General features: G+C 38.1%; 1 protein-coding gene across 5 annotated transcripts in view; it reads left to right on the forward strand.

Annotated features, from left to right (window-relative positions):
- PHF21A (PHD finger protein 21A) overlaps positions 1-19,540 on the forward strand; it is a 127,721-nt gene that overhangs the window by 95,306 nt on the left and 12,875 nt on the right. For all 5 annotated transcript variants that reach the window (XM_027706078.1, XM_027706086.1, XM_027706099.1 and 2 more), the window contains exons 6-13: positions 6,294-6,494; positions 10,505-10,759; positions 12,323-12,409; positions 14,580-14,876; positions 16,590-16,688; positions 17,768-17,819; positions 18,641-18,720; positions 19,167-19,227. In XM_027706078.1, the coding sequence (XP_027561879.1) occupies positions 6,294-6,494; positions 10,505-10,759; positions 12,323-12,409; positions 14,580-14,876; positions 16,590-16,688; positions 17,768-17,819; positions 18,641-18,720; positions 19,167-19,227 (1,132 nt within the window). The remainder of the gene's footprint in view (positions 1-6,293; positions 6,495-10,504; positions 10,760-12,322; positions 12,410-14,579; positions 14,877-16,589; positions 16,689-17,767; positions 17,820-18,640; positions 18,721-19,166; positions 19,228-19,540) is intronic.

Below are 19,540 nucleotides of genomic sequence, written 5' to 3' on the forward strand. Positions count from 1 at the left end.
AAACAAGAAGACGGTGATACCTAAGGCATTTCACAGTACAGCATTCCCTTCCAAAAATTAATTGGTCTTGTGGTGTTGCAAATGGTAAAAGACATGGTACTAAAAATTCAGCAATCGAGAAGTCGTGTAAAGCAGAATAGCACAGCAGCTATTTTTGGTCATTTTCATTTATAATCCTGGCTATATTTTTAAATAAAATTAAAAAAACCGCAGAAGCATTCTCCTCTGTTAAGAATGAAGGAATGAACATTGTTTTCAGAACTGGCATAATGCACTTCTGAATGATTTTTAGCAACTTCAAGTGATGTTTCTCTATCATAAAGGAAATATCCCACATCATTTTCAAAATACGTATGTGTTTCAAAATACGGATGTGTGAACTGTGTGTTTCTTTCAGGATCACACCTGTAGTAATTATTTTAAATAGTTTTAAATATAATTAAATGTAATAAGTCTACCAACATTTTTAATGACAAATACTTTTCACGTTATGCCAGTGCTATCTAACAATATTTATCTGACATAACATCAAAGTAGATTTTTATGGAATTAAGATTTATTTGAATTTTTTTTTTTTACAAGGTACCATATGCCATAGTCAGTAATTGTTTTAAAGTTATTAAGACTGCAAAGCAAGCTCATGAATTTAGGGCGTACCAAATTTAACTGTACTATCTTGGTCCATCTCTAATGCTCATTCGTATCGTAAGAAATCTTCATATCTTTGGGCAGCTTTTAGCTGTGTTTTCTGTGAACTGAATGCAGTACATGCTCTTTGGGACAGTTACTGGAGTGTTGGCAATCCAGCCATTGACTGGGTACGGTTAGATATCTGTGTATTTACCAAAAGCTTAAAAAAAGTTAGATTTTTAAACTATACCAATAAACAGTGTGCATTTCAGTAATCATGTCCAGGAGGGCATTCAAGTATGAGATGGAGGTGGTCTCCCAGTCCCACTGCTACATTTCCATTCAACACACAAGCACCTCTGCCTTGGAAGAGCCTTTTCTGACTGAAAAATATAGGTGCCACTTGGATCACCTTTAAGAAGTAGGAAATTAAATTATTTCTAGTTTAGTTGGTTTGGATTTTTTTGTTGATAAAAAGATCTTCAGTAAGTAAAGCACAGCCAGAGGTGCAGAATTCCGTAAAAATACAGGATAACCACAGAAGTTATATTATAATTATTATATAGTTATATTATAGTTATTATATATAATATAATATTTCTATAGTCCTTTGATCATTCTTTCAATGGAATTTAATTCAAACTGGTTTGCATGACAGGGTTTTTATTCTTACTGGTGTAGATTCTGCATCATCAATTTCTATAATTGGATTTCACTATTTTAAAATTTAGATACCATCTTAAAGCATTAGATGAGTGTACAATTATTCTCCTTGCTTGTAATCTTTCCACTCCAAAATTACATTCCCAAAATGCACCCTCTTTGCAGGTTAAAGTCTAGTTGTGCTGGATCTCCAAAATCTTCTAGCTTCTTTCTGCCATGTAAGTTTTGATATCTTTTGGTTTGGGTAGCGGTAGGGAATGGGACTGCTAAAGAGAGAGGGAGGCTGGAAAGGAAGATTGCAGAACAGTAAAATTCCCTCCATCCTCCCCACTCCCAAATTGGAAGTTATTTGAAATCAGTACTGCCTTTTACCATTTCATTCGCAGCAGTTGGCACTTTTTATATCCCAGAGAACATTTCTTGGTCAGTGGAGGGCCCAGGTAACAGAGATCTGTAATAGCTGACTTCCTGAAATTGGGAGAGCAGGAAAGCAGGTTATTAGCAGGCAGTTGAGCAGTTCAAACCACATCAGCCTCAGTTTTGTGATCTAAAATGTATGTATTGCAATGCTGTTTAGTACTCTACTTCTCTTTTTTTGAATATATTTTAATTTGTATAGATTTCTGAAGTTTAAAAACAGACTGTCCTTAAGATATGGAGGCTCTTTCTGAACATGTTTCCTGAATGAAGAGGAAAACGTGTCACCAAATATAACAAGGGATCTAGTATTTTAAAAATAGCTGTACTCAGAGAACTATTTATTTCTTGGTTGACTGATTAAAATGGAAATAATGCTTAGCTAATAAGGATAAAAACTTCAAACCTTACTAACTTTTAATTTTGCTCCAGGGACTTTGCTTATCCTGTAACAACATATTCATGATAGTTTTTATATAAGCACAGGGATATCTTTTGACACAGATATATGGCCAAGAAGATCTATTTTCTGCTTAATCAAACCAAAATAATCTTCTAATGCTGTGTTAGGATCTGGCCCATGGCATGAATGAGAAAGTGGTATCGCTAAATGTCACAATATTGATTGCAATTATTACCTTTAAGAAAGGGTCATATAAGACATCTCGGGCTCTGTGAACCCAGTGGTGTGAATGGTTCTTGATGAGATTAGCGATAAAGATGTCAAGACAGCAAGAGCTATGAGATGATGTGTTGTGCTTACAAGGCACTGTTAGACAAATGAATTTTGAAGTAGTCTGATAGTAACTGTTGCGGAGGACTAGCAGTTCCTTTTTTGGGTAGAATACAGTATGGAAGAAAGGATGTGATTATTCATTCTTTCATGTTCTGGATGTAAAGAGAGGATTGGCATTTGGTTTTGGGGAAGATTCAGTAAACTTGAAAGACAAATGCTTTTCATACCTTCGTAGTATGGCAGAAAAAGAAACCATGCTAGGAATATAAGGAAAACTAGAGCTTTCTGATATGCAGAAAACTGTAATGTTGTGTGTATGATGATGTGTTTATGATTGAGTTAATCCCAACTTAAAATTTTGAAGTTGTCAGTAAGCATTGAATTAAATATTCCTAATTAAAAGCAAGAAGGAAAAATGGCAATGATTAAATTTCTTAAGAGTTTTGTGGTTCTTTTAGATAACCTCAGTCTCACTGACACTCAGTCTCTATGGCACGTAGCTGGGACTTTATATCAGCCTTGACAAACTTCAGTCATACAGACTGTACTTCCTGCAGCACAAACTGTCTTTAAAAGTGATTAGGAACAGTCAAGTAATTGAAGAACAGTTTTAAAATACAGTCTTAATGAAGTCTGACAGTAGACAAGAGTTTCTTTCATAGTGCCCTGCTGTTTAATTCCCTACAAAACGAGGCTCTGCTGACATTGCTGCAGACAGACACGTGCCGGGGCTCTTGTGTGGCTGCAGAGCAGCGGTTCCAGCAGGATGCTGCGGGGGAGCCGTTGGTCGGTTCCAGCAGGATGCTGCGGGGGAGCCGTGTGGTGTCAGACCAACGGCGTGGGCTGAGGCTGTGCAAAGGAGGACGCAGCAGAGGGTAGATCTGCTCTGAGTTCCTGTGTTGGTGCAACCCTGAGAGCCTCGTCTGGTTTTGCTAATTCAGCTATATAACTTTGGAATATGTTGTCAGAGTCTCTCTCTTCATAACTACAAGCAGAGAATCCCAACTGTCTTGCAGATAGTAAAATGATTTCTGTAGTCTCAGTGTAGTACTTTTACTGGCAGTTGGTAGAAGAAACTTAATAAACTGCGTAAGCAATTGGCATGCAGTGCGAACTTCAGTTTTACTCTCTGAATCTTAAAAGCATTAGATGTTTCTTCCAATTTAATATCTGCATAATGGATATGGATGGCAGGATATGCTCCTGCCAGGCAGCTCTCAGCAGCCTTTAACAGGCCAGCATAGACTTCCAGAGCAACGGCGTTTTTCCACTCACGTTATCCATCTTGTGCCAAATATGCTGAGCCTCAGTTTTTGCACAAGGCACTAGTAAGAGTTGTGCTTCTGGCCTGTTTTTCCCCGGCTCTGCGGGTCATGATTTGGGCCCAGAGGTGGAACAGGCGGCATATGAATGCAATGTGACTCACCTTGCTCTTGCTCCCAAACTCAATGGCTCTTGCCCTGCTGTAGCAGTATGGCAGAGGAGTCCTCCAGCCTGCCTCTCCCTCTTTCTTTTTTTTTTTTCATCCTTTTACCAATGTTCCTCCCATTGTAAAGAACAAGATGGAAATTCATTCTTGGACTATTGCTGCTGATTTTCTCCAGTCAGGGAATCAGTAGAAGAGCACCATTATCCCTGAGTTTCATACAGGCAGCTGTGGAAGACAAAAACTCCCTTCCTGTTCATGCCAGGTATGGAAATTCTTCAGCCTCCTGTGCAGTGTATTTGCAGTCCATTTTTTGGCAGGTATTCTATAGGCATGTTACATTATTTCTTCTACTTTGCTGCCTTCTCCTCTCCTTCCCCTAGGGTTACTCTCTGGAAATGTTTTCTGAGCTCTTGTATCTGCTGACATGGCACTTTGATTTGCAGTTTAACGTGGTTGATCTTTTCAGAAAGCAATTTTAAATGGTTGTTCAGTTATTACATATATGATAGACACAGGCTATTTAAAACTATGTAAAGTATCTGAATTAGGAAAATGCCTCCTACACTTCTATTATTTTCTCCTTGTTCTAGAAGGGAACAAACAATTTTCAGCTTTTAGGCTTTGACAGCTTTTAGCACTTCACTGGATGCAGTGTAAGATAGTTCTGTCATGCTGCTGTCCATTACCAACTTCCTGAATTTTCAGTGAGGTTGGACCTGTGTTTCTCTTGTCAGAGCTGAGCATGCATCCTCAACCAGGGCTGTGGGTGTTGTAGAAGACAGGCAGTCCTTCTTGTGTACCTGTGAGTTGCTGAATTCAATCTTTTGCTAAAAGGTCAATCGTGAGCTCACACACTTCAACCTTATGAAACAACAGTCGGGTTTTTGTTTCTTGTGCTTTTTATTTGGCTTTTTGAAGTTCCAGTTCTCAAATCTGTTGATTGGGGAACCTACCCCTTTTGTTATCTTCTTCTGGGCTCAAGGTACACACTCAGTGATTGAAGCATCATGCAGTTTTAGCTCATCATAACTAAGAGACCATAAGTCTAGAGTATGTCAAGAACAATGCACAGAACAGATACTTTGTTAGCTCAGAATGTCGTAATTTTGTGGAAATAAAATTTGAGGAAAAATATTGTTCCAGTTAGTTGTATTTACAATACACCAACAAGCTGGATTTTTATGTTTTTATCTCCATCTCTGTTTTGTACCATGTCTTAATAATAATGCTTCTAAACAAAACAAACCAAAATTAAAACATTTGGTATTATCAAAATGGTTGTTTGTTTGTTGGTTTCTTTTTTAATTTTCCTTTCCATATAAGTGCAACTGCAGGGGCAACCTGCTGTCAGCAACTGGCTCTGGTAGAGGTTTCCTAACCACTAGAGCTTTCTCAGTTGAGCCTGTATCACATCTCTTGACTTCATTGTCCTCTTTTGAAGCCAACTTTGTTCTGTATTTGCTTTGCAGTGTGCATATGCTCTTGATCAAGAGAGCTTAGGTATATAGCTAGATTTTTTTAAAGCTGTCCTAACTTGGGGTGGTTGGAATGTAGGAAAGAAATGTCCATTTTTGGTTATGCCTGCAAAAGGTAAAAAAAGCCTCACAGTGTTTTCACGCTTGTCCACACTAAAGTAAAATATGAACATAAATTCTGATTCCTTATTACTCGTGTGACAACGTGTATCTGAGGCTGCAGGTCACCTCACCTGGCCTGCTCCTAAATCTTGTTACTGTCTAAAGATAGTCAATGGCTACCAGGAGAAGAAACCTCTTTTTAAAATAATCTCAAACTTCAATGGAAGCTATATTGTAACAGGAAGCCTTTAAGCTGGGAGAAATAGATCTGGGCCATTTCCTTCCCATGTACGTAGCCCTCTCTGATTCTTTTTCGGGTGACAATATTATTGAACAGAATGACCACACATCCATGCCCTTCCTATTTCCCACTTTGCGCTCCAACTGACTGTCTGTCCACTCAATTTGGTACAAAATGGTATGCCCATTGCCTTGAAGTCAGCTGTGAGGCTTCAACCCAAAGTACTTTTTTGTCACTTAGGAGTGGTGCATGTTTGAAGGAATCAGAAAATTTGGAATCTGAATGCTAACATGTCTCATGTAAATATAGGTTACTGAGCTTTTGCAGTGGTTTGTGAATAGGCTGAATTTTGGTGAGTGGGTTTCTGCAAGGACAGCGAGGTCACCCTGCTGGGCTGCTGTACTCCTCTGTGGCCTATTTTGCACCATGCCTATTAGATAACACCAGTATTCAAAATTCCAAAAAGAGAAATCCCACTAACCTTTTGAGCAGTTCTTTATTTACATTAAATAAATGTATATTTAGGTGCTGTTATTTTCTCTAATATGTGCAGCTAAATAACTCTCATCATTTCTGTGTATGTTTTTGTTTATCTGGTAGAAAAGAGTGGTGGAACAGCTTCGAAAGAATTTGATAGTGAAACAGGAACAGCCAGACAGTAAGTTTCAAATACAGCCATTGGCACAGTCAGAAAACAAACTACAGACACCACAGCCGCAACCACTACAACAGCTACAGCAACATCACCATCAACAGCAGCAGCAGTCCACTGCACCCTCTCCAAACGTGATAGGATCACAGGTAAAAAGCCATGATAATTCTTTTCCTTGCTAATGGTGAAGTACACTAAAAATTAAAAAAAAGGGAAAAGTGCGTAGAGAAAACTGCAAACTTTCACTTACACTTGTTAGTGTACCAATATGAATTTCTTCTTCTATGCATATGGGTCTTGTGGGGTTTTTCTGCAATAACCTCCTGAGTCAAAAAAATTATGTTGTGTTAAAAAGTTGAATCATAACTTCACAGAAAAGAAGGGTGGCAGTATCACCTTCCTTAAAGTAAGTGAAAGTTTAGTAAATGAACCTGTCTTTTTCACAGTTGTATGAATGATTGTCTAACCATACCAAGTAGGTACACACTGTATGAGGTGTATGACTAAAATCCTTTATTTTTAAAAGATGAACAGAATGCCCACTGGATCTGTGAACAAAATGTAAGAAAACAGTTCCTTCTTCTTTCTGCTTGTTTTTTTTTAAACAGATGTAACTCATATCAAATAATAATTACCTGAATTTTCAAGGATTTGTCTGAGAATGTAAATTGTTAATTGAATAGTTTAAGTTTTAAAAACTAGTGTCTTTATTGGGAAGGTGAAGTAAATTTCAGTATAATATAGGGTTAGAGACATAATGCCATAACTCTAAAGAGAAAGTGGTCTGCTTTCATTGAGAGGGGATTTTCAAGTTTCTCCAGTTCAAATACTTAAAATCCCAAAAATGTGCTAATAAAATTGCAGGGAGGTGTTCTGTAACAGGAAGTATATCTGAGTTCTTCTTTTCCTGTTGATGCAATCTTAGGAGTTCATGTTTACTGGGATAGGCAGATGGCAGAATTCACCCGTGAAGTTTACTTTATGCACATTGCATTGTATCACACCCACAGCTTTCACCAGTTGGGATTCTCATTTTCCCTTTTCCTGAAAGCAGAGGAGGGAGAAATGGTTGGACTGTTAGTTCTCTCTTTAACTCAGCAAGCTGGTTTGGATGCACTCTAAAATGTATTAGCTAGTTGTATTTTTGAGAAAAGAATATTGAAGAAATGAAGCAAATTTAACTTAAGGTAAATGCACTTCTGATCAGCAACAGCAACATCTAAATCTAAAACAGAACAAAGAAGTAAATATTACCGTGTCTTGAAGTATTTCTAGGCAAACAATAGATCACTCTTAGCTGTATCACTGATCTCTGTTTTTCAGTCAGGAAACATGGCAGCAAATGCAGTTTCATGTGTTTCTCCGTATTCCACACTTTGCATTCATGCATTAACTTCCAGGTCATCTCCTGGGTTGTAAAATTTAAGTTAAAGAGCCCTCTAGCGAAACAGTCCAAAAACTGCTACATCCTTCTGACTACCATTGGTACAGTAGTACTTGGAAAGTAATTGCAAACTGAAAGGCAGGTTGTCCTGTCACTTGGACAAATAAGCCAGCTTTTATTCTTAACACTTTTATATTTTTATTTATATTGGTAAAATCCTGAAGTACCCTCACTAATTTCTGCACACATTTTGCATCTAAGGTTGTGCCTCTGTCTTGTTGCCTCTCAATCTCTTTCAGCAAAGAAAGGTCAAAGATTTTGTCTCTCTAAAAAGTTTTTTGGTGCCTACTTTTGTAGATAACACATTTTCAAGGCTATATCAGTAAAGAGAATGCTTTCAGTTATTATTTTCAGAGTAATCAAATTTAGGAATCAATATATGCCACCTTAACAGTGACATTTCAATATACTTAATATAGTCCAATAAGAAGGGCTTTTAAAATTTTCATAAAGCAACAAGCCTGCTAAGAGGTCATATTATTGCAAGATTATGTGAAATAATGCAGGCTTACTGTGAGTGTCACTTCGGTATGAATTCATGCATTGATTACTTTTTAGAATAACCAAGGTAATTAATGCTCAGCAAAGTAACAGGGATATTCAAGTTCTGTGATCTTCTGACTGGATGAGTACTTAGAGATTTAATAGAACCCCTTGAAAGAGTCAGTCTTGTATCACATGATTGATTACACCTTTCTTTAAAATGTTTATGGTTGAATGTAATGCTTATGAAAATGATGCCATGTTACATCTCATTCTTGAGTAATGTTACTGCATTTTAGGAGTAGAGCCTCTTGCTTTGGAGAAGGTGCAACAGAGGTCAATAAGAAGTCCTTAGATCTCAGATAAAAAGTTAAGCCAGTTGTTCATGTTGCAGCAAGGAAAATTTAATTATGTCTGGATTTTTTATAAATGTATAAAACATACATTATCCTTTAATTTTGCATTATACGGTGATTTTTTTCATACTTGGGCATAATTTACAGGATATAGTTTAAGCATTATAAAATTAGAGGTGTGAAGGTAAACTGTGGGTTTTTTTAAGGAAACAATATTGGTGAAAATGCTGAGGAATCCAACTGGAAATATATTGTCCTATTAGAAAGAAGAGAATGGTCTTGTATGATTAAAATCAAGCAGTCTAAATCAGGCATATTCAGAACACGAACAAGACTGCCTGATCCCTGGTTTTCCAATATTTCCTCTGTAGAGCCTAATCATAGAATCATAGAATCAGCTGGGTTGGAAGGGAACTACGAGATCATCAAGTCCAACTCTTGATCCACTACCGCCGTGGTTACTAGACCATGGCACTAAGTGCCACATCCAGTCTCATCTTAAAAACCTCCAGAGATGGAGAATCTACCCCTTCCGTGGGCAGCCCATTCCAATGCATGATTACCCCTTCTGTAAAGAATTTCTTCCTAATGTCTAACCTAAATCTCCCCTGACACAGCTTAAGACCATGCCCTCTTGTCTTACTGATAGCAGCCTGGGAGAAGAGACCAACCCCCACCCGGCTACAACCTCCTTTCAGGGAGTTGTAGAGAGTGATGAGGTTTCCCCTGAGCCTCCTCTTCTCCAGGCTGAACAGCCTCAGCTCCCTCAGCCTCTCCTCATAGGACTTGTGCTCAAGTCCCTTTACCAGCTGACATCAGGAGAGAATGGTGATTACTTAGTGCTAAGAGCATTTGATCATGCCAATAACTGTTTTGAAGATGCAGTGCCAACGGAGTTTTACACCAAAGAGAAAAGAAATAAGATCACTTGCCATTCTGTCAAGTGTCACTTGTCGTGAGTTTTCGGTTCGCATCGTGTTCTGGTTTTATATGGAGACTCTCACCTTGTTGCTTTTTGAATGAGATTTATAATGTCTGTTTTCCTTAGCATCTTAGAAGACAGTGCACTTTAAAACAAAATTATGAAATAATAGTTGTTTTAACTTTGGAATTTATGGGCATAATGTATTCAGGCATTTCAGATAAATGTGATTCAAACCCACTCTTTTTAAAACAGGCCAGGAGCAATCTCGGTGTCACATATATGTTCCAAAACTAGCCCATTCCACACAAGTTAAGCTTAAGTGCCTGCAGCTGGACAGACTAACAGACAACTCTTACAACTTCAGGACAACCCTACCAACACTCTTAGAAAAGAAGGTTCAGTGCTAGATAACTGTATGTATGGCTAAAACTGAGATTGGAATGCCCAAAATAAAAATATAGTTTTGTTTTTAAAGAAATCAGCTTATGAATGTTTTTCCTCTCTTCCTCTAATTATGAGTATCACTGTAACTAAAGTTTCCATTTGAAAATTAGAGTTTTATTTGGTGAGAAGCTGATTTGCTTGTATGTTCCATAAATTTCCACCTTATAGGTTTGATATTGACAGTGAATGTTTGGAAGTAATATGAAACTAAAAGATCCAAAATGCATATGCCACTAACACTTAACTGTAATTTTCTCAGGAATTTGTTTTGATCAATCTGCACTGCTACAGATGATTAAACCAGACCAAACAGGTTTGCCTCAAATGAGAATGCTTTCTTGCTATCCAGTTTTCGGAGATATAAGATAATGTCCTTGTCAGAACAGCAGGTAGATAGGCTCAGTGCTGCCTTTTCTTTCTCACACTATTGTTTCTGACTAACCAACCCACGTCCTGTCTGATACGGAGTGTCTCTGTCTCTTACAGTGTATTTTCTGTTTCCCTTAGAAAACTGTAACTACAGCTTCTATGATCACCACTAAGACACTACCTCTCGTCTTGAAAGCAGCAACTGCGACCATGCCTGCCTCTGTTGTGGGTCAGAGACCTACCATTGCCATGGTTACTGCTATCAACAACAATCAGAAAGCAGTCCTCAGCACTGATGCGCAGAATGCACCAGTCAACCTCCAGACAACAAATAAGGTCACTGGGCCAGGAGCTGAGGCAGTCCAAATAGTGACAAAAAACACAGTAACTTTGGTAAGCGTTTCATGTGTTTGCCCTGCAGATGTGTGTGGGTTTGGTTAACAAGAGGACTGTCAGAAAAAAAATAAACAGTCAGGTTTTTGCACAGAAAGGAGGACAGTAGGGACATGTTGTGAGTCTTCACTAGTTAACATTGTTAAAATGATAGTGTACAAGAAAAAAAATTTACTCTCCACGTGTGAGAGTTTTGTTTGGGAGAATACTGTTTTGCCTTATAGAATTAAATCAGTGCTATCATCACCTGTGTGAAGTTTCCCCTGCTAGTAATTTTTATTCATGGGGCAGCAGTGATTGCTTTGTCCTTATCTAATCTATGTGGCTATGTTCTGCAAAATTCTTACTCTTCTCTTTGGTAAAGTAGATGTCAGACTTTCTTCATTTGATCAGTTTGGGTTTATATCTTAATTTTTTTCTGAGTCAGTCTTGCTCTGGAAACCGGGCATTGTATAGCATCATGACAGGAAAATTTTACTTCTGAAGTAAGGGCTATGCCTTCACTAAACATAAATCCAATTTATCCTTACTAAAAAATACAGTTTAATAATGAAAATGGAAGTAATTTTGCTTCCTAATGAGGCATATGTTTGTGATCAGAATAGAGGAGACTATTTGAGTGGAGTTTTTTCTGCTGTTCTTCTCTTTTCCTATGTCATCCCTTGCACCACTGTCATCTGTCCTTTGTGTCTGTGCTTCATTTCTTTGCTGAATAACTCACTTAGGTTTGAGGAAGTGATTCTGTTTTAATAGTAGTCCATGATCTATGTTTCTGTAGCAAATTTCATCAGAAATACCAGAATATTTTCTCAAGCATTAATTAATCAGTACAGGACTTTTTGAAAAAAATTGCAATCTTATGTGGGTGGACAGAAGTACAGATGAGTGTAAACTCACATGGACATTAATTTCAGAGAATCTCCCCAGGTACTCAGGGTAGCTTGTCATGCTGTTCAGTGGTTAATCACATGGCAGCTCCATGCAGTTGATTTCAGTTAGACAGGGAAGTATTTAGAATTCCTTAATATCATATCTTAATTGCTTCAAAAGAATGGCCTACAACTGAAAATTTCAAGTTGTGTATTTGGAGCCCCTCATAGTCCCATTAATATTGCCAAAAGAATTGTAACTTCCAGATCTTTACTATTTGAATGAGATGCTCTCTTATTCTTCTGTTTGCCATGCACTGTGAAAGGACCCTGGTTTATATAGCTGGACAAAGCTGAACAAAGTCTGTTACCATTTCCTGTCTGTTGTAAAGTCAATTTTTAATGATTAAAACAAATAGGAGTTTTTATTATCTTCAAATGAAATGGTTGTAGATTGCAAAGCACAGTAGTTAGTACAGTTGAACTAAAAGGAAAGATGCCTGCAATTTATGAAGCAAGGTGTGTAGGAACTAGAACGTAAGATTAGCTCTGTCTTTAATACATTTCTAATGAGAACCTGTTTACAAAGTAGAAAACCAAGGACATCAGTTTTGACAATACATTCAGGAGGTTGATTTTGGTGAACAACTTCAAAGCTGATTTCCTCTTACTGAACTGCCTTATGTTCTTAAAGCAGGTTCAGGCTACGCCTCAGCCCATAAAAGTGCCGCAGTTCATCCCTCCTCCCAGACTTACTCCTCGTCCAAATTTTCTTCCGCAGGTGAGTGTACAGAGAACAAACAATAGAAGAAAGAAATTATAGCATAGATAGAAGATACTTTTGACCAACACTGTGTCAGTGTTTATTGCTGATCCGCTGGAGGTTTGGGGATGATGCCAAATTGGAGGATGCAGTGCTCTTGAGGGCAGTGCTGACATTCAGAGAGCCCTCAACAGGACAGAGGAATGGGCAGCAGGAATCTCTTGAGCTTCAGCATGGAAAAAGGCAAAGTCTTGTGCCTGGAATGGACTAAGCCCCTGCAGAGGTACAGGCTGGGGACTGACTGGCTGGGGAGCAGCACAGCTTAAAAGGTCTTAGTTGACAGTAGCTAAACTAGTGGCGTGCCCTAACAGCAAAGAAGCCTAGCAGCATACTGGGCTGTACCAACAGGACCACAGCCAGTTGATTAAGGGACGAGATTATCCACCTTTCCTCAGTAATCATAAAACTGCATCTGATGAACAGCATGCAGTTTTGGAACCCCTGGTTGATAAATTTGATTGAAGCACGGGAAGGAAGCTGGGGGGACAGGAATATAGGAGTTGTGAAGGGGAGCTGAGGGATTTGGGCTTGTCCATTTTGAGGAAGAGACTTTGGAGGCACCCTAACAGCAGCATTGTTTCCAATATCAATAAGGAGATAAACCAGAAGATGGAGACATAGGTGCTTGGCAGGAGAATTACAGGCAGTGGTCATAAATTGGAACAGGGAAGATTTAGACTTTATATAAGGAAACACTTCTCTCTTTGAGGACAATCAGGAGCAGAAGAGGCTTCCCAGACATGTTGTGGAAGCTCCATCCTCAAAGTTTTATAAGACCTATCTGGACAAAGCCCTGAGCAACCTGGTCTGCATTTGGTGTTGGCCCTGCTCTGAGCAGGAGGTCAAGTTAGAGACCTCCTGAGCTACCTCCCAGCCTGTATGAGTTTGTGATTATTAAATTTGCATATGATGAGTATATATGATCTTATTCGCATCAAATGGAATGAACCCATGGAACAGGTGTCAGCAAAATCAAAGCATCGCCTAAGGACTTAAATTGCTGTAATTGTTGTTTGCTGCTTATGAGTGAAAAAACCCCCACAAGATGTCTCTACATTGTTCCCAAGTATTTCTGTGTTGCGGCAGAGAGTGACCTCTGTTGAAGCTGAGCACTAAAACTTGTGGTTTATTTTATTTTTATGGTTTGGGAAGGACACTTAAAAAAAACTCATGGAGGAACTATTTCATTTGTAAGAAATATGTGGTGCTGTGAATAAAAGTCTAAATCTTTTGCAAAATGAAAAAGGAAAGTATAGGCTGATATCTGATTAAGATTTGGGAATGGTGAGATCTGTTGGAATGTGACCTAGTTTTCCATGGTAAAATGCTTTATGAAGTATTAAAGGTGGATAGGACAATAGAAATCAAATAAGGAAAAGAAAAATATTCATTTTCAAAGTAATATGTTCTACTTCTGTACTCTGTAATGATATGATAAGTACAAACTTAATAACGGACAAGAAATAAGCAAGTATTGGTGATGGAGTTGGGGAATATTCTTGTGGCTCTTTCATGTGAAAGAAGAGAAATTATTGCATTTACCTGTAGCCTTTAGTACTTTCTATGAGGGATTAATGTATAATCTTGTCAATTTTTTTGCTTCGCAAGATTGGTTGTACAATTGTCTAAATAAATATATAGAGTTGACAAAGATAGCAGGTATTTGCTGAAAAAATTAATTATTTCAGGACACAGTCAACTGTTCATAACTTCTTGGAGGTTCAGTAAAAAACCCTGAAACACACTTTTAACATGAGCACCTCAGCTGCCTGTAAATATTACATGGGTGTTTTGGCTTGCAAAACCAAATGTTAATTTAGATACAGTTAAGGCACTTGGCAATAAACATTCAGTATAAGTGTCTGTGCATCCAAATACCATTTCAGGGACAGTGACTGCATATGCAAATGTTATGGATGGGGTTTATGTAAGTAGGCTTGAAAATGTGGCTTTTTTTCCTCATAGCATACTTAGGGCGCTATGCTAAAAATTACATTATCTTAAAAAATCAAATAACCTCCTGCAGATTGTACAAGCTGAATTGAAAGACTCAGTAAAAAAGTTAATCTGAAATACTGATATTTGAATCTCTCTCTTTTTTTTCTTCTTTCATCTCTTATTTTTGTAGGTTCGACCTAAACCGGTTGCCCAAAATAATATTCCTATTGCCCCTGCACCTCCTCCAATGCTTGCAGCTCCTCAGCTTATTCAGAGGCCTGTGATGTTGACAACGAAGTTCACACCCACCTCTTTACCCAACTCTCAGAACTCCATACATCCAGTTCGTGTAGTTAACGGGCAGACAGCAACCATAGCCAAAACCTTCCCTATGGCACAGCTCACCAGCATTGTGATAGCAGCACCGGGTACCAGGCTTGCTGGACCTCAGACTGTACAGATCAGCAAACCAAACGTTGAAAAACAGGTACAGATAAAGTGCCTACTAATGCAAGATACTGGGCTTATTGCTTTACTGTGCAGGTTTGGAGAGGATGACAACCAGGGAGAAATTTTCAGTGGGTACCGGAGATACGTTCCAATGACAGTACAAATTGTGGAATGACTTGCAACTTTTGGGATAGAAGTTACCATTTCCTTTAATATGGGCCATGGCACCTTTTTCTCCGGCTTCAGTGTGCTATGCTCTCCCTACTGTTTTAACTTCAGTAGTTCGTAAGCAGGCTGCATTGCAGGGTTTGACTGATGTCTTGGAGAACGAGTACAAACTGAAATCCATGTTCATATCAAGCCCTTTTGTTTTGCAAGGGGTGGCAATGTGAAAGGCAAAATTTGCACAAAATTGTAGGGATGTTTAATATGATAAATGTAGCCATTTCTTCCTTGACCCTTGGTCTTGTGGTCTTGTGATTGGAGGCAAAATAGTCTCGCTCAGCTTCTGAAGTCTAATAGTTGGATTGATTGAGTGGAAAGAAGACCCTCAGAAACAGAGAATTCTGGATGTTTAGTTTTAAAGTCTCTCTCCAGACAAGACTTCTGTAAAATAAAACATTACTTCAGTCAATGTGGATTGCAACTGAGAGTTCTTGCCATTCAGTTCAAGTAAAGCAATATTCTGTTTCACTTTTATATATTGTATGTTAATAATAGTATATTTTATACTGTATTGCACACTATAACATATAATATTTTTGTTATTTATATAGATAATACTAGTGTCTATGTCACTTATAACTCTTTCATAGACTAACATGCCTTGAAGTTACCTTCTTTCTGCTTTTGAAATCACTTACGGAGACTATTAAAATCATGTGCATGAGAGATATGCTCATGGTCAGTTCTGCTTATGAAGTCTCAAGAGGAAGTTCTTGCATATCTTGGGGCTGTTCCACAAGTACCTCAGCAGTGTGTGCCCTTTTTGTGTAATTTGAAGTTGTACTTCTACAATATTTGACTTTTGATGCCTGTTTCTTTTGATGTCAGCAATATTTGTTTGCTCTTCGAATAAATTACTGGCAATTCAACTACTGAAATACGTAACAGAAGAGTGGTGGTGGTTCAATAATACATGAATTTTTCTGTGTATTTTCTCCATATCATAAAGGGGAAAAGTTTGTCTCTCTTTAGCTTTACCACACTCAGTTTATAGCTTCAACAGCTATGCCATGGGCTGAGGACTGTCATGCAGAAGATTATGACTTAAGAAGAGGAAAACGCTTCAGAAACATCTGAGATTGTAGGACTCAGAGACAGTTTTTTAGCCATTCATTATTCTATGTACTGTGAATACTGAGGAATGAGAAATACAAAATGCATGTGCCACGCAGAATGGTTTCAACGTGGAATTCTTCCATGGGATGAATTTTCTTGAAGTGTCTCTTAATTTTCCCATACCTTATGGTGATTTCTGTAGCAAAGTTAACTCTTTAGGATGACTGTTATTTTTTGCTTGGCTTGTGGGTTAATGGAATGGTGGCAAGGCTGTTTCATCCTTTGTTAGATGAAAACACTTTATTTAGCATTCCTCTCACCTCAGATTCCTCAATTAAGACTTTGTTAGTACACTGCTGGGTATAAACGTTTTTCTCTGTATCTGCGAAAGTATTTGTTTTGGTTTAATAGTCAAAGTGAAAAAAAGTTCTTTTTATCACTGAATGAGAGAAACACTGTTTCTTTTCAGACTATTAAACCGCATGTGGAAACAGAAGAGAAGCAAACAGAAAGTCGTACAGTTACTCCACCTGCTGCACCGAAGCCAAAACGAGAAGAAAATCCACAGGTACACCCAGAGCTTTCTTTTAAGAAAAAAAAGGACACTCTGTCCTTCAGAAAATATTATTCTCCCTCTGTTCCCTCAAGACTCCTCAACTTTAACATTCCATGCATTCCTGTAGGACAGCAGTAGTTGATAAGGCTTCACAATAAGAAATCCAAATACATATAGTGCATTGCATTTTTCAGTTCTGGAATGCATTTGGCTTCTGAGTCTTTTGTAAGTTAGAAGATCATAATTTCTCTGTGATACTTCCTTCACAGGGGCTTAGATTACAGTGTTGATTTCCATTCCTTTGAAGTTTTAGACTCTGGAGTTATTCTTAATGCTGAAGAAATGTCTTTGTTTTGCTTTGGAAAATATTTCTGCTCTGGTAAGCAGGATGGAAAGAGCCACGTATATTCACATTCTGCTTGGGGTTTAGTCTAGTTTAGTTTGGGGTGAAAGAGTGGCCAGAATGGCTGTTTTCTTAAAGCCTTTCTGCCATGCCGAGCTATGAAACTGACTACAGCTAAATGCTCTACTTCATTTGTTTCTGTAGATGGATTCAACTACTGTGTGAGCACTTACTGTTGTCAGTACAAATTCTGATTTTTATATCTGTTCATTTTCTCCATTAAAATTGGAATCCTTTATGAACACCATAGCCCTTATCAAACAGCAAATGTAAGCCAGAATTGCTCCTTGTAGTTCACAATAGATGGAGAATGATCTTAAACTAGCAATATTTTTCTGGCAATTGAACTGTGTTGGTATTTACTAAGAGTCAATCACACAGTTGCTTCAGTGCTGGACTGGAAGTAAAGACACTGCTTTCTTGCTCCTGTTTCTGCCAACTCTGTGATCATGAGCAATTGGCATTTCCTTGTATCTCAGTCTGGGTTCCCGTCTAGAAAATAGGACTATTGTCTGTTCTTTCTGAAGCAGTTTGACATACATGAATGAAAAAGTGATTTATAGAAGCAAAGTATTACTAAAAACATTTTTGTTGCTTAGTTACCTGTCAACTGCCTTTAAAGGGCCTAAATGACATAACTTATCCTAAGAGTTGGACTTTTAATGATCTTTTTTCTCCCCCCTCACAGAAACTTGCCTTCATGGTGTCTCTGGGACTAGTTACTCATGACCACCTGGAAGGTAGGAAAAATGTCTTAGGTTGGTTCTTGCATTCCCTGTTTCATGTTTCTGAATTGGAAGTAGGGTTCCAAAATATTTCTATATTAAATGCAGTATTTTCATGCACAGTAGTACCTTTGGGGTGTCTGTACTCTTGATCTAACTTAGTTTGTTGTGCATACTTTTTTGTACCTCTTATTACATTGAAACAAAGCAGTTACTTATACAGTGGGGATGAGTGGTTGGGAAGAAGGCTATGCTCTGGTGGTAGGAAAGAAATCTGTGGCAATACTGGGCAACTGTTGCTTTCTAGACAACCCCTATCTCTGCAAAGATACACCATGGATAATTTTACTGTAACGTACATCTGGATTTTTCATTTATTTCATGATTTCATGAGGTCATAATTTGTAATGAACAAGTTAATGGATTATAGTTGGTTTTATAGTTTAAACATCTAATCCTATACAGTGAAAGACAACCTATAATTTCAATGGCTTGCATATTTCTCTACTCTATTTTTAAGTATCAGCAAGGTTACCAGAGGCTTTTTGTTTTAGATCCTGGTTACGCTGACCATGAGTTTAAAAGTCTTAGTTGTGGACTACTTGGCAAGAAGATGGCAATCATTTATTAGTTGGTTGAGCACTGTGTTTGTATTCCGTGTCAGCTCTTAGTTTTCAAACCTTCAGAAATTAGAAATTTAACGCAGTTGCCGATATTGGGCGTGATTGGTGTTCTGTAGAAATCTTTACAATTCTCCTCACATGCAAACCGAATTCCAAGGACTATATAATTTCTGACATCCATTGTTTTCTAACTTGAATGCTTTGTTTTACAAGAAATCCAAAGTAAGCGACAAGAGAGGAAAAGAAGAACAACAGCAAATCCAGTGTACAGTGGAGCTGTTTTTGAGCCTGAGGTATTAATTTTTTGCTGGGGGAAGCTAGTGTTTTCATTCTGATCTTGTGTGTCTTTCTGCCGTGTTGCTACCTCCTAAACTATCTCAGTCCTAACTAGACTGGCAAGCTATCATTTATAGTTCAAAAGGCCATTGCAATGACATGACCCTCAGATTTTTAAATAGTAAATACATTGGGGTGTTCTTCTAATACTTATGTCTTCTTCTGCCTTCTCCTATGTAAAGCTCTTGTTAAATGGCAATATGTGTTGGTCAACTTATGTGTCAGCCTGAAGCAGTCCAGATGTCAGACGCAGTCTAAAAAAGCTAATATTTCTGAATCTGTGCTTCAGAAAACAAAAAAAAGCCGATAATCTCACTTAGGACTACTGCGCTGTTCCTCAGTTAGTGCATATAGTTTTTCCAAAAATGTTGGCCAGCAAAAATTGTTATATTCTTCCCTGCAGCGCAAGAAGAGTACAGTCACGTACCTGAACAGCACAATGCATCCTGGGACACGTAAAAGAGGTGAGGTATACTTAGACCTGTCTCCCTGCTGTATGCACCTTCCTCCATATCGCATTTGTAGTCCCCTTGCTGATTGGAAGAGCAAAACAAAAAGGACTCCACAGTACTTCATTTGTCCAGTAAATTTCTGCAGTAGGCAAAGACCATGACTTCTAGGGATTAGAACAGCAAGTTTTATTAGGCAGCTCAATGTTTCCTTTCAGTTTCACTCTCCAAAAAATAAAATTCGCTAGATATAGCAAAAGTGAAAGGTGTTTGAACATCCGGTAGTGGTGTGAAGCTGCTGTCAAGATCATCTTGTTAATGACTAGAT

Source organism: Neopelma chrysocephalum, unplaced genomic scaffold (assembly GCF_003984885.1).
Source record: "Neopelma chrysocephalum unplaced genomic scaffold, ASM398488v2 Primary Assembly neopelma1_24, whole genome shotgun sequence".
Lineage (NCBI taxonomy): Eukaryota > Metazoa > Chordata > Aves > Passeriformes > Pipridae > Neopelma > Neopelma chrysocephalum.